We start from the raw sequence: 13,444 nt of genomic DNA, 5'->3' as shown, positions 1-13,444 counted from the left end.
CCGGAGCTACCACAAAAGATCCGATCTTGCGAGCCGGCTCAGCGAAATCCACCTGGCCAGGATCTCCGCTTGCAGAGTTCTCGTGTAATATTGAGCAAACGGGACAGCTTTGAAGGCCGAAACCATCAGACCCAGGGACCGCATACAGGCCCGCAAGGAGGAGAGATTGTTGTCCCTGAGGGACCTGATCTCGTCCCGCAGGGTACGGAGTTAGTCCTCCGGAAGAAAAACTCGTGCCTGAGCTGAGTCCAGGACCATCCAGAGGTACTGAAGGCCAACTAACGGAGTCAGTGCCGACTTCTGAAAATTGATGGTCCACCCGAACTCCTGGAGCGTCTGAACCATTACGGACAGATCTCGCTCGTCAAAGTTGCACACGAGTTCGACTTTAACAGGAGTTCGTGCAGATAACCGAGGACCGCAATCCCCCTTAAACGCAGCAAAGCCAGCACTGGAGCCAAAATCTTGGTGAATACCCTGGGAGCCGAAGCGAGAGAGAGATGTCTCTGATGACCCTCGAGATAGGGATGTGCACATACGCATCCTTCCGAGTCGATGGAGGCCAGGAAGTTCCCTAGACTCAACGACGCCACCACCGACCTGATGGATTCCATCCGGAACTTCTGCACCCGCACAAAGCAGTTCAGAGACTTTAGGTCCAGAATCGGACACACTTTGCCCTCTTTTCTGGGCACCGTGAAAACGTTGGAATAAAAACCGTGAAACCTGTCCCGTGAAGGCACTGGCACAATGACTCCTTGGGCGAGCAGATCTTGTACTGCCCCCATGAGATCTCTGAAAAGATCGGGAGTCAGATGGAGATTTGATGGGAAGAACCTGTCTGCAGGGCGAGATCGAAACTCGATCTTGAACCCTGAATGAATCAGCTCGTGAACCCACCTGTCCTGAATTCTGGAAAACCAAGGTTCCGGAAAGCAACACAGACATCCCCCCCACCCATAAAACGGGTGAGGGCGTCCCTTCAGGAAGAGGTGGACTGGGCCGCCTAACCGGTCTGACCGGCCTTTGGCTTACCCGACCATGGCTTCTTGTGACCACCGGAGGGCTTGAATAATTTTCCTTTTTCCTGTGCCCCAAAGGCACGAAAGGACCCACGCTGAGCTTTAAAAGAAGGTCCCCGCCTAGCACGGGTGGACTTTCCCTTAGAGGCCTGGGGCAAATGTGTACTCTTAACCCCCATAAGCCCCTTGATCAACTCATCCAGAGTGTCCCCAAAAAGACAACTCCCCACATAAGGGACATCAGACACAGTCTTTTTGGAAGCGTGGTCAGCCGAGCAGCTTTTCAGCCAAATAGTGCAGCGAATCACGACCCCGAACGCAGATAGCCGAGCGACTAACGGAGCCTCGCCCAAGGCCGCGTCACACAGGTACATCCCTGCCTGGGTCATCTGATCCACCATGTCAAGGGCAGTTGGAGAGGCCGACTCCGCTACCAGGGTGCTCCGAAGCACCTTGGACCATGCCGTGAGAGCCTGAGAGGCCATCACAAAAGCAAACACAGGTATGAAGGCAGCCCGCTTACTTGACTGAGATGGCTCATCGTCAAGATTCAAAGTCTCCTTGATGGAACTAATGAGTGCGTCCATCACAGTGCGTTCCCGCACCACCGAGGAGGAAGATTCCTTCTTCTCCCCCTTGGAAGGTGAGGACAGGGACCCATCTGGGGGGACGTTGTCTGTGTCAACCAAATCAGGCTCCGAGTCAGAGGACTGGGAGGGCATAGGCCGCTTTTGATAAGTGCGTTCCAACATCAGCAGATCTACTTTGGACACCAAAGTCGCAAGGGCAGCAGATAATGAGGACATGGAATAGGATTCAGGAGTACCCGAAGCCCCAACCAAGTCTGTGGGGAATTTGTTATCCTGGGAGTCCATAATTGCAATTTAAAATTAATGAGACGCTGGCCCTTTAAAATGGTGGTTCCCGCGGACCCCCACTGCCACTTGCACTACTTGAATAGCCCCTTCAGAAAAGGCAGTTAACAGTCAGAAAACAGTTATACCAGGAAAATGCCTGAGAAAACAGTAAGAATCCCCCCACAGTGTCAGTACTTGCCACACGCTGCTCAGTGAAGAAATGGAAGAGAGGGAGGAAGTTACCTCACACCCCTAGAGGCCTATGCCTGCCCTGAGCCACAAGAAAATGGTGCCTAATAAAAATCAATGCGAGGAATCATAGGCAAAATGGCCGTCTTACTAGGCGTTTGCCAACAGCCAAGATGGCGCCTATTCGGCGCCAGGACAAGGACCTAAAATGGCTGCTGCCCATACACTGAGCCCAGACAACCTGCCCTTATCCAAGATGGTGGCCGTGCTAAATGGCACCAATTGCAGTACATACGCACAATCTGGCCACACAGGGGATCCCAGGGAGAACCCCTTGATGCTATTAAGCCCCCCAACGCCCCCCAGGTACAGCAAGTGCCCCGCACAGCGCCCTCAGCAGGGCCAGGGAGGGAAACTAACCACGCTGGTCAGAAGGGGGATATCACAGAGACCACCAGCACTGCCATCCCCTAAGAGTGGGCCCAAAGAACCCCCCTACAGGTCCTAGTCCAGGGGACAAGGGGGTAAGTAGTACTCAGTCCAGGAAAAGCGGGCACCGCTCTGATACGGGAGACCTCCCACCCTGAGTGGGGGTGCAGTCAGCCAGGGAGGGTAGCTAGCAACACGCGGGTGTTCCGGAGTTGAGACCCCCCCGGCGAAGATGGACCTCCGCAGGCTCGTCCCCATCCCGAGGGACACTGTCGTTGCGAGGCCAGGGCGCACTAGTGACCTGCGACGCTCGTTGGCAGACTGGGACTTCATAAGGATCTATATTATCCAGTGTGAGGCCCAGCTCTGCTGTCGCTTGTAGTGCTTCAGGAAAATTCCCAAACTAGCGATAGTGAGAGATATAAAAAAGCTATTTTCAAAAGAAAAAAACACATTATGGTAAAAAAAAAAAAACAAAGAAACTAAGATGCTAGGTCGGAGCAAGGAAGTATTTTACAGCACCAAACTCACAATAAAGTCATATAAAATGATGGTGATACCCCATCTAATAAATGCCTCAAAATACTTTAATTCCAAAGCTCTGGCAGGTATCAGAAAGCCCAAATGGTAAGGGACTGGGTTAGAAAGGTGGAAAACATATTTTTGAAGAAGTGTATTATCTGGGCGAAAATAAAATAGAAACATTTTTGAAAATCCGGAAAGATTGGAAAGAGTTTAAAGGTAAAAAAAGAGGTGTGCTGAATTAGTGGGAACAGAGGGAGGAACGGGAAGGGTACAGAGTGGAGAAGAATTAAAGATAGGATAGAGGGAAAGGGAGGAGGTGGGAGGGTAGGGCGGGAAAAGTATTTGTTATACTATATGAAGTTTTTTGGGTTTTATGAATAATGTGTGTAATAAAGTATAATGTGAAAATGTATAAAATTTAAAAAAAAAAAATATATATATAAAAAAAAAACTTTCAAAAATAGTTTCTCCATTTGATAAAAAGGGCAGTGAAAGTAAAATGAACATCTAAAAAGGTAATCTATTGAGTTGCCATTCCAGCTAAGGCTTTTATCTTAGTGCGAGGTAAACTTTTGCAGTGCATTAGAAACTACGATATGAAGCTAAAATTATTTCAGTCAGATCATTCTGACTCTGAAGGTTATAACCCCTGTAAGGTCTATTTTAGCCATCCGAGTACTGGGGGGAAATTTGCCTTCACTTCCTGCCCCATAGCCAGACAGGAAGTGAGAGGAAATCCCTGAAAATTAAGGGAATCTCTTGGGGACCCCCCCAAGGTTACCAAAACCAGTGTTCCCACTGGAAGATTTCCCCTCAATTTTTCTGGGGAAAGCCCAAAATTTTGGATTTTGTTTTCCTTTCACTTTCAATGATAATGGTAAACAGGACAAATGGGGTCAATCTCCTTACTGGGGGCACAGACTACAATAACTATCCAAAGCAAAAAAAATGGTATTTTTGTACTTACAGTAAAATCCATTTGAGTTCGACGGACAAAGCGCTCCATAAATCATAACTAGTGGGTTATATTGCCTCCTCCAGGAGTAGGACTAGGCAGAACAAAAAAAAAAAAAAAACCTGGCTAAGCCAATGGGCCATCCTCAGCTGGTATATAAACCCCCCTCTCTGCTCTAGGTAATCCGTTTATTATAAAGCAGTATTAGAAGTATCAGAACTCCATAGAGGGCATAGAGGGGTGGGTGCTGTGTCCGTAAATGAAATCAGAAATAGATTTTACGAAGTACAAAAATCCCATTTTCTCTTTCGTTCATCGACTGACACGGCGCTCCATAAATCATAACTAATAGGACGTCCATAAGCAGCGCCAAAAGAAAAATGAGGGGTGGGGAAAATAACTCAAGGCTATACATAAGAGCCAGGAGCCTTAACCGGGTCACAGGAGCCCTGTCTGAAAAATAAAGGTTTAAAATAAAAACACCCCTTTAAGAGGGAACAGCCCGTCTTAAACCGGAGCCTGCAAAAAGAGCCATAAAAAGGCCAAAAGAGCCATCCGCAGATGCCTAAGTAGCTGCCTTGCAAACTTACGATATTGAAGCCTGATGACGGAAAGCCCAAGAAGCACTCAGCGCCTGAGTAGAATGCATTGTGACAGGGAAAGGTGGAACCTGACCTTTAATGGAATAGGCCTGAGTCATAGTCTGTCTGATCCATGTAGAGATGGTAGCCGGAGAAGCAGCCAGACCTTTTCTTGGTCCGTCTAACCACAAAAAGTCTGACCTCCGAAAAGACTCCGTAGCTGCCAGATACACCCGCATGGCACAATCCACATCCAAGGTATGCAAGGCAAATTACTTAGGATAAGCCAGCATGGGACACAAGGAAGGCAATACAATGTCCTCATTCAAATGGAAGTCAGAGACAACTTTGGTAACGAATGATGGGCAGGGACGAAGAATCGCTTTATCCCTATGAACCACTAAATAGGGACTGCGACAGCATAATGCCACCAATTCTGATACCCTGCGAGCCGAGTAATAGCCACCAAGAATGTCACCTTCTGGGATAACATAGGCAAAGGGAATCCCCCAAATATTCTCGAATAGGGGTTTCTGGAGAACCAAAAGTACTACATTTAAATTCCATGGTGGCAAAAGTGACTGTACAGGTGGAGCCACATGTCGAACCCCCTGAGGTACGAACTAAAGTGTGCGTGTCTAGGGGTCGCTGAAATAAGATTGCCAAGGCAGACACCTGGCCCTTGATGGTACTCCAGGCCAACTTCTGATCAATGCCCTGTTGAAGAAAGATTAAGATCTGAGCCCCAGAAAAGGATTGAGGATTAGCGCAAATCGACTCACATCAAGAAATGTACGCCTTCCACGTATGATAGTATATCTTCCTCGCCTTCACCATGGTACGGATCACTGATCCAGACAGACCTCCATCCCTCAGTACCTAGCTTTCAATAGCAAAGCCATTAAAATCAGCAACTGTAAAGCAGGATGGTAGCTCCGCCCTTGGGACAACTGGTCTTCTCTGAGAGGAAGCCCCCCCCCCTAAGGGACGTTTAAAACAACCAGGATGATTGGAAAATCCTCACTCTTGATCCCTTGCAGGAACTGCGGAAGAAGCTTTAGCTAAGAATAATACTGGCCTTACCGTGGCACTTGGACGCCTGTGGCATCTATCAGAGGACCCCGTGACCTCGTCACGAACTTCGGAATCCTTCTGTGGAGCTGAACCCGCTAAAGGCGCTGCATGTAAGACTGTGCAAACAGAACAGTCTTGAAAGTGGATACCCCCAGACTCAGAACCTGAATGCAAAATGGGAGAGAGAACTATCTGTGTGACAGCAGCTGGTGAATCATGGCCTGTGGTCCCTGAAGTTTCTGCAGAGGAAGGACCATCCTGGTCCGAAATAGAATCAGACCTAAGTAAATCAATCAATTTCCTGATCAGGTATGGGGGGGGACCTTAGGTAGTTCAGACATCACTTGAATCTTTGCAGGAATTAAATCTGCACAAGGACACTCAGAACCTAAAAAGGACAAGATTTGTCCCCCTTTCTGGGTACACCGACAGAAAAGGCAAAAAATATGTAAGGAAGGAGAAAATTGCTATGACCAGAGATCCCAGCCAGGAGCCTAGGTCCTTAATCTGTCTAGTCAGGAGTAAAACTGATTACATAGTTACATAGTTTGTGAAGTTGAAAAAAGACATCAGTCCATTCAGTTCAACCTATGATGTGTGCGTGTTTGATGTTAACCGTACATTGTATACCCCTTTATGTTGTGGTCTTTAAGGTGCCCATCTAATAGTTTTTTGAAGCTATCCATGCTTCCTGCTGATACCACTGCTTGTGGAAGAGAATTCCACATCCTTACTGCTCTGACAGTAAAGAACCCCTTACGTATTTTAAGGTTAAACCGTTTTTCCTCTAGTTTTAGTGAGTGGCCACGTGTTTTATTGTATTCCTTTTCTCTGAAAAGTTTGTTCCTTATGCTAGGGTCATCACCAGTACAGTATGTGTACATTGATATCATATCCCCCCTCAAGCATCTCTTCTCCAGAGAGAATAAGTTCAATGCTTGTAGTCTTTCCTCATAGCTGATGTCCTCCATTCCCCTAATTATTTTTGTTGCCCTTCTCTGGACTCGCTCCAGCACATCCTTCCTGAGGACCGGTTCCCAGAACTGGATGGAATACTCGAGGTGTGGCCGGACCAGAGTCTTGTAGAGTGGGAGAATAATCTATTTCTGAAGTGAATACCCTTTTTTGTACATGCCAGTATTTTATTGGCTTTGCTTGCATTGGCTTGGCATTGCATGCCACTGCCAAGCCTGTTGTCCACTAGGACCCCCAGGTCCTTTTCCATCTTAGATTCCCCCAGAGGTTCCACCCCCCCTAGTGAGTAGCTTGCTTTCGTGTTTCTGACGTCCAAGTGCATTACTTTACATTTTTTCAACATTAAACCTCATCTGCCATGTAGTTGCCCACCCCATTATTTTATTGAGATCTGCTTGTAAGGTTTCCACATCCTGCATCGAAGATATTGGCATGCTTAGTTTAGTACCATCCGCAAATACCGAGATTGTGCTACATATCCCCTCCTCTAGGTCGTTTAAGAATAAATTAAACAGGATTGGTCCAAGGACAGAACCTTGGGGGACCTCACTTTCCACACCCGCCCAATCTGAGTACTCGCCATTTATCACCACCCTCTGGACTCTCCCCTGGAGCCAGTTCTCTATCCAGGTACTAACCCTATGGTCCATACCTATGTACAGTACGCGTTTGTGGGGAACGGTGTCAAATGCCTTTGCAAAGTCGAGAATGATTTTTTTTTTTCATGAAACCATGCTGATTACTACTAATTAGAGCTGCACAATTAATCGTTTTAGGATCGCGATCTCGATTCACCCCCCTATACGATCTCCATTCTAACTATCAGCGATTCTGGGGGCGGGGTAGGAGAGGCAGTCAGCCGCAGTGGAGCCAGCCTGGAACGCAAGTGGCGGCGTCGCCACCGATACAGGAACGGACGCCAGCAGTGAGAGACCGCATCCACACTGGGCGGTACCTTCAGAAGCCCCATGGACGCTGCACTCCAGCCCTCACATAGCATGATGAGCTTTCCATCGTGAGGTAATCGACAGAGGAGGGGAGGAAAGGAGGGGAGGGGAGGAGGGGGTGCAATCCCTAAAAAAAAAAAATTAAATGTGTATTATAATGTGTGGAAATATATATATATATATATATATATATATATATATATATATATATATATATATATATATATATAATCTCCATCACACATTATAATACACATTTAATTTTTTTTAGGGATTACATTTTCCTGCACATAACACTACCTCTATATCTATATATCTATTAATATAATGAAAATAATAATTTGATATACACTCTCTCTGCTCTCTGTGGCCAGATTCCCTTTGTCGTCTTTTATGGAGCCAATGTGTTCTGGCCTCGCTTTCTTACTATTTATATTACTTAAGAATTTCTTGTTTTTTTACTCTCTTCCGCTATATGTCTCTCGTGTTCTATTTTAGCCACCTTGATTTCGCCTTTACATTTCTTATTACACTCTTTGTAATGCTTGAATGCTGCCAATGACCCTTCAGCCTTGTATTTTTTTGAAGGCCTTTTTTTTAGTATTAATATGCATTTTTATGTTGGAGTTTAGCCACCCAGGGTTTAGTTTCACTCTTTTACATTTCCTTTTGGAATGCACTGACCAATCCCTTTGTTTAGTATGCTCTTGAAGCACTCCCATTTTTCCTTTGTGTTCTTTGTTCCCAGGGTTCTATCCCATTTGATATTTTCTAGCAACCTAGAAGAGCAGAGGGGGGTTTTATACTAGCTGAGGATGGCCCATGGGCGTAGCCAGGTGTTTTTTGTTTTGCCTAGTCCTACTCCTGGAGGAGGCAATAAAATCAACTAGTTATGATTTAAGGAGCGCGGTGTCCATCGACGAACGAAAGAGAAATTTTATTTGAATGCTCATCTTGCCAATAAGCACTCACCAGATGTGTCTAAATATGTCCAAACTTAACTGCAAGGTTTAAAAAGGTTACCAAGGGTACAAGGTTTACAATGTTAACAAACCAGGTAGAATCATGTATGTAGATTTTTATATACGCAGTTCTAAGTACAGACACACTTTGAAGTACTCTTATCCACATCAAACACTCTAAGCAAGCTGAATTTGCACAAAATAGGGACCAGCAGGCTAAGAATGCAAAGCCTACTTAATAAAAGCAGAGGAAATCCTATGCGCTTTTACTTTCTACCAGTGATTACAAACGTAATGTAGATATATAGCCACTTTACAAATTACTCAATATGTCCCCACAATTTAACAGAATTTGTATATCAAAATTAAATGTGGCGCTGACTTGCATATCACAATTTAATGTGGCACTGACTGGAGCAAATTAAAAATAAACATACGGTGTGTGATAACTCTACTGACTGCTGTGTTCCAAAGTGCTGGTGCAACAAGGAGCTTCAACAAATGTGCAAATACCACAAAGATACACAGTAAATTTAGGGAGAGAGGGAAGACCGCCCCGGGGGGAGGAAGGGAGAGAGGGAAGACCGCCCCGGGGGGAGGGAGGGAGAGAGAGAGAGAGAGAGAGAGAGAGAGGGAAGACCGCCCCGGGGGGAGGGAGGGAGGGAGAGAGAGAGAGGGAAGACCGCCCCGGGGGGAGGGAGGGAGGGAGAGAGAGAGAGAGAGGGAAGACCGCCCCGGGGGGAGGGAGGGAGAGAGGGAAGACCGCCCCGGGGGGGGGGGAGTAAGGGAGAGAGGGAAGACCGCCCGGGGGGGAAATAAGGGAGAGAGGGAAGACTGCCCCGGGGGGAGAGAGGGAAGACTGCAAAGGGGGGGGAGGGTGGGAGGGAGGGAGGGAGAGAGGGAAGACTGCAAAGGGGAGGGAGGGAGGGAGAGAGGGAAGACTGCAAAGGGGAGGGAGGGAGAGAGGGAAGACTGCAAAGGGGAGGGAGGGAGAGAGGGAAGACTGCATAGGGGAGGGAGGGAGAGAGGGAAGACTGCATAGGGGAGGGAGAGAGAGAGGGAAGACTGCATAGGGGAGGGAGAGAGAGAGGGAAGACTGCATAGGGGAGGGAGAGAGAGAGGGAAGACTGCATAGGGGAGGGAGAGAGAGAGGGAAGACTGCATAGGGGAGGGAGGGAGAGAGGGAAGACTGCATAGGGGAGGGAGGGAGAGAGGGAAGACTGCAAAGGAGGGGGGGGGGAGGAAGGGAAGACTGCAAAGGGAGGGGAGGAAGGGAAGACTGCAAAGGGAGGGGAGGGAGGGAAGACTGCAAAGGGAGGGGAGGGAGGGAAGACTGCAAAGGGAGGGGAGGGAGGGAAGACTGCAAAGGGAGGGGAGGGAGGGAAGACTGCAAAGGGAGGGGAGGGAGGGAAGACTGCACCGGGGAGGGAGGGAGAGACCTTGCGCTTCTCCACCTTCCGTTTCAGGATGCCCCACAGATGCTCAATAGGGTTTAGGTCTGGAGACATGCTTGGCCAGTCCATCTTTACCCTCCCGCTTTTTTAGTAAGGCAGTGGTCGTTTTGGAGGTGTGTTTTAGGGTCGTTATGTTGGAATACTGCCCTGCAACCCAGTCTCTGAAGGGAGGGGATCATGCTCTGCTTCAGTATATCACAGTACAGGTTGGCATTCATGGTTCCCTCAATGAACTTTAGCTCCCCAGTGCTACAGCACTCATGCAGCCCCAGACCATAACACTCCCACCACCATGCTTGACTGTAGGCAAGACACACCTGCCTTTGTACTCCTTGCCATCACACATGCTTGACACCATCTGAACCAAATAAGTTTATCTTGGTGTCATCACACAAGAGGACATGGTTCCAGTAATCCATGTCCTTGTCTGCTTGCCTTCAGCAAACTGTTTGCAGGCTTTCTTGTGCATCATTTTTAGAAGAGACTTCCTTCTGGGACTACAGCCATGCAGAAAAATTTGATACAGTGTGCGGCCTATGGTCTGAGCACTGACAGGCTGACCCCCCCACCCCTTCAACCTCTGCAGCAATGCTGGCAGCACTCATACATCTATTTCCCAAAGATAACCTTTTGGATAGGACGCTGGGCACATGCACTCAACTTCTTTGGCTGCCATGGGGAGGCCTGTTCTGAGTGGAACCTGTCCTGTTAAACCACTGTATGGTCTTGGCCCCCGTGCTGCAGTTTTAGGGTCTTGGCAATCTTCTTACAGCCTAGGCCATCTTTATTTAGAGCAACAATTCTTTTTTTTCTAGATCCTCAGAGAGTCCTTTGCCATGAGGTGCCATGTTGAACTTCCAGTGACCAGTATGAGAGAGTGAGAGCGATAACACCAAATTTCACACACCTGCTCCCCATTCACACCAGAGACCTTGTAACACTAACGAGTCACATGACACAGAGGAGGGAAAATGGCAAATTGGGCCCAATTTGAAAATTTTCACTTGGGGGTGTACTCTCTTTTGTTGCCAGCGGTTTAGACATTAACGGCTGTGTGTTGAATTATTTTGAGGGGACAGCAAATTTACACTGTTATACAAGCTGTACACTAAAGCCCCGTACACACGTACCGATTGTCGGCAGTAAATATTCGGCCGCCGACCGATCGGCCGATTGTAGGCTTGTTAGTATGATGCTTCCGACAGCGCATTTTCGGCCGAACAGAATCTGTCGTGCAGACTTTAAAATATTTGTTGGCCGTCACCAGAACGGCCGATTGTTCGCCAGTCAGTACAGATTTCGGCCGACAGACAGCAGATTAGCAAGACTGGGCATGCTTAGAAAAGAAAAAAGACAAGGAAAGTTATCCATCACATGACATCACTCCTGCAGTCGGCTGTTGTTGGCCGACAAAATTCGTGTGCAGTCTTTTGCAGTTTTCAACAGACACGACAGCCCTGGACAAAAGACGGCCGATCGTTCGGCCGACGATCTGTACGTGTGTACGGGGCTTTACTACTTTAGATTGTAGCAAAGTGTCATTACATCAGTGTTGTCACATGAAAAGAAAAAATATTTACAAAAATGTGAGGGGCGTACTCATTTTTGTGAGATACCGTATATCTAGTGGTGTGGTTATTTTACATCATGAAGCATGATAAAAGGTGCAGAGCTTCCATATGTATAAAGAAAAAAAAAAAACTGCCTTGCCAGTGTTCTAATATTTCACCATTGCATAAGAACCACCAAGCCAAAAGTTCCAGGCCAGTTCTGATGTCAGTGGAGAAAAATTGTAATACTTTCCTGTGGTATTGCTGACACCTGCACAATTTTTTTAGTACCACTTTTCAATATTTCTCCTTGTATGAGTTCACATGATCTAGTCTGAGAATTGTGGGGGACCATGCACATGCTTGGATGAGCTTGAATATGTGATGCTGCTATACTGAAAATCTTTTAGCGACTACGTAGGGGTTCGTCTGATATTTACTGTGACTTAAATGGAAGGCGGCATGTCCATGAGTCTCTCTGATTTAAAGATTCAAAATGATCACAATGTACACCTGTACATACCCAACCACAGCTGTTGCCAACCAAATAATAAGACATTCATTTTTTTTCAAACTACTTATACAAAGCAGCTCTAAAATGGTGTCATCTAAAAACTGCATTGACAGGCATCTTAAGAGTGTCGTTCAACATGGAACAGGGAAACAGCTTGGTTAAGCTGTACAAATAATGTACTGCACAAATTAAGCAGATAGCAACAAGAAAACTTCAAAAATTACCTTACCAAGGTTATTCTCCAGCCATTGGTGCCCTTCAATTAACTGATCAATCAATGAAAAATAGTGGGAAGAAGCTTCATCTGGCATTACCCATCCACCTGTAACAATCTCTAACTGCTTCTGCTCGATTAACCTGTTAATCACATTAAAGGTTAATATTAACACTGCATATAATGTATTAAAGGACAATATAATTACTTAAGAAGTCTACTCGCTTTCATTGTGAATTATCTAAAACATGATTACTAAAATCCCAAGTTACCAACTTCATCCCTGAACTCACAGGATTTACATCCTCATTAATCTTGCCATCCTCAAATCCTGAAATTAGATAACAGTGAACCAAGCAAATTTACCTGCCCTCTAATTATCCCACAGGGTAATCCTAAAATATTAGGAGTCAGACATAGTGAGGAGAATGATGACTATAGAACATTGACGCTGCATTTCAGTACTGGTTTTTCAGTGTGCTCTAAAATAATTTCACTTCTTGGACAAAAAAAATAAAAATAAAAAAAATATATTGGAAAACATTTATAAGGCAACACTGGCCATTTTTGCTATAACCTGTTTTAATTCAAGGGTTTTCCAACATACAAAAAACTGGATTTTTGTACTTACCATAAAATCCTTTTCTCTGAAGTCCATTCACAGACGCAGCTCCATATCTTCTTAGACCATAGGGTTATGCTCCTCCCATCAGGAATAGGACACTAGGCAGGAAAAAGCTTTACCATGCCTATGGGGCTGTCCCTGCAGGCATAACCCCACACACTCTGCTACAGTCTCCAGTTTCGTTGCAAGCAATGTTTAGAAGACAAAAAACCCATTTCACTCATAATATATCTTCTTAGACCATAGGGATGTCCCAAAGCAGTATATGCATGAGGAGTGGGAAAAACAACACAAAGAAGAAGAACGTGATTCCCTAAAGGCTAAAATTACCAACCAGGTAACATGAAGCTCAACCAGAAGCAACCGCAGCCCACCTAGAAAAAAAAGATACACCCTCAAAAGGAGGACAACCAAAAAAGGTTCTCTTTTGAACAGCAGCCTGCAAAACCTTGCGGCCAAAAGAGGCACCTGAGGATGCCAAAAAATCTACTAGAATTTTGTAAACGTATGCACAGACGACCAAGTTGCCGCCTCGCAAACTTGCATTACTGATGCTTGACAAAAAGTAAAG

At 46.2% G+C, this 13,444-nt stretch overlaps 1 protein-coding gene across 1 annotated transcript in view; it reads right to left on the bottom strand.

The window, feature by feature from the left end:
• The window catches only part of MAN2A1 (mannosidase alpha class 2A member 1), a 370,906-nt gene that overhangs the window by 197,703 nt on the left and 159,759 nt on the right, over positions 1-13,444 (bottom strand). Inside the window, exon 5 of the mRNA XM_082259950.1 lies at positions 12,264-12,391. Coding sequence (XP_082116076.1) covers positions 12,264-12,391 — 128 coding nt within the window. The remainder of the gene's footprint in view (positions 1-12,263; positions 12,392-13,444) is intronic.

Source organism: Pelophylax lessonae (genome assembly GCF_965119305.1).
Source record: "Pelophylax lessonae genome assembly, chromosome: 1".
In the NCBI taxonomy this organism is placed as follows: domain Eukaryota; kingdom Metazoa; phylum Chordata; class Amphibia; order Anura; family Ranidae; genus Pelophylax; species Pelophylax lessonae.
The sequence above is the reverse complement of the archived record's forward strand: the minus strand, read 5'-3'. Positions and strand labels throughout refer to the sequence as shown.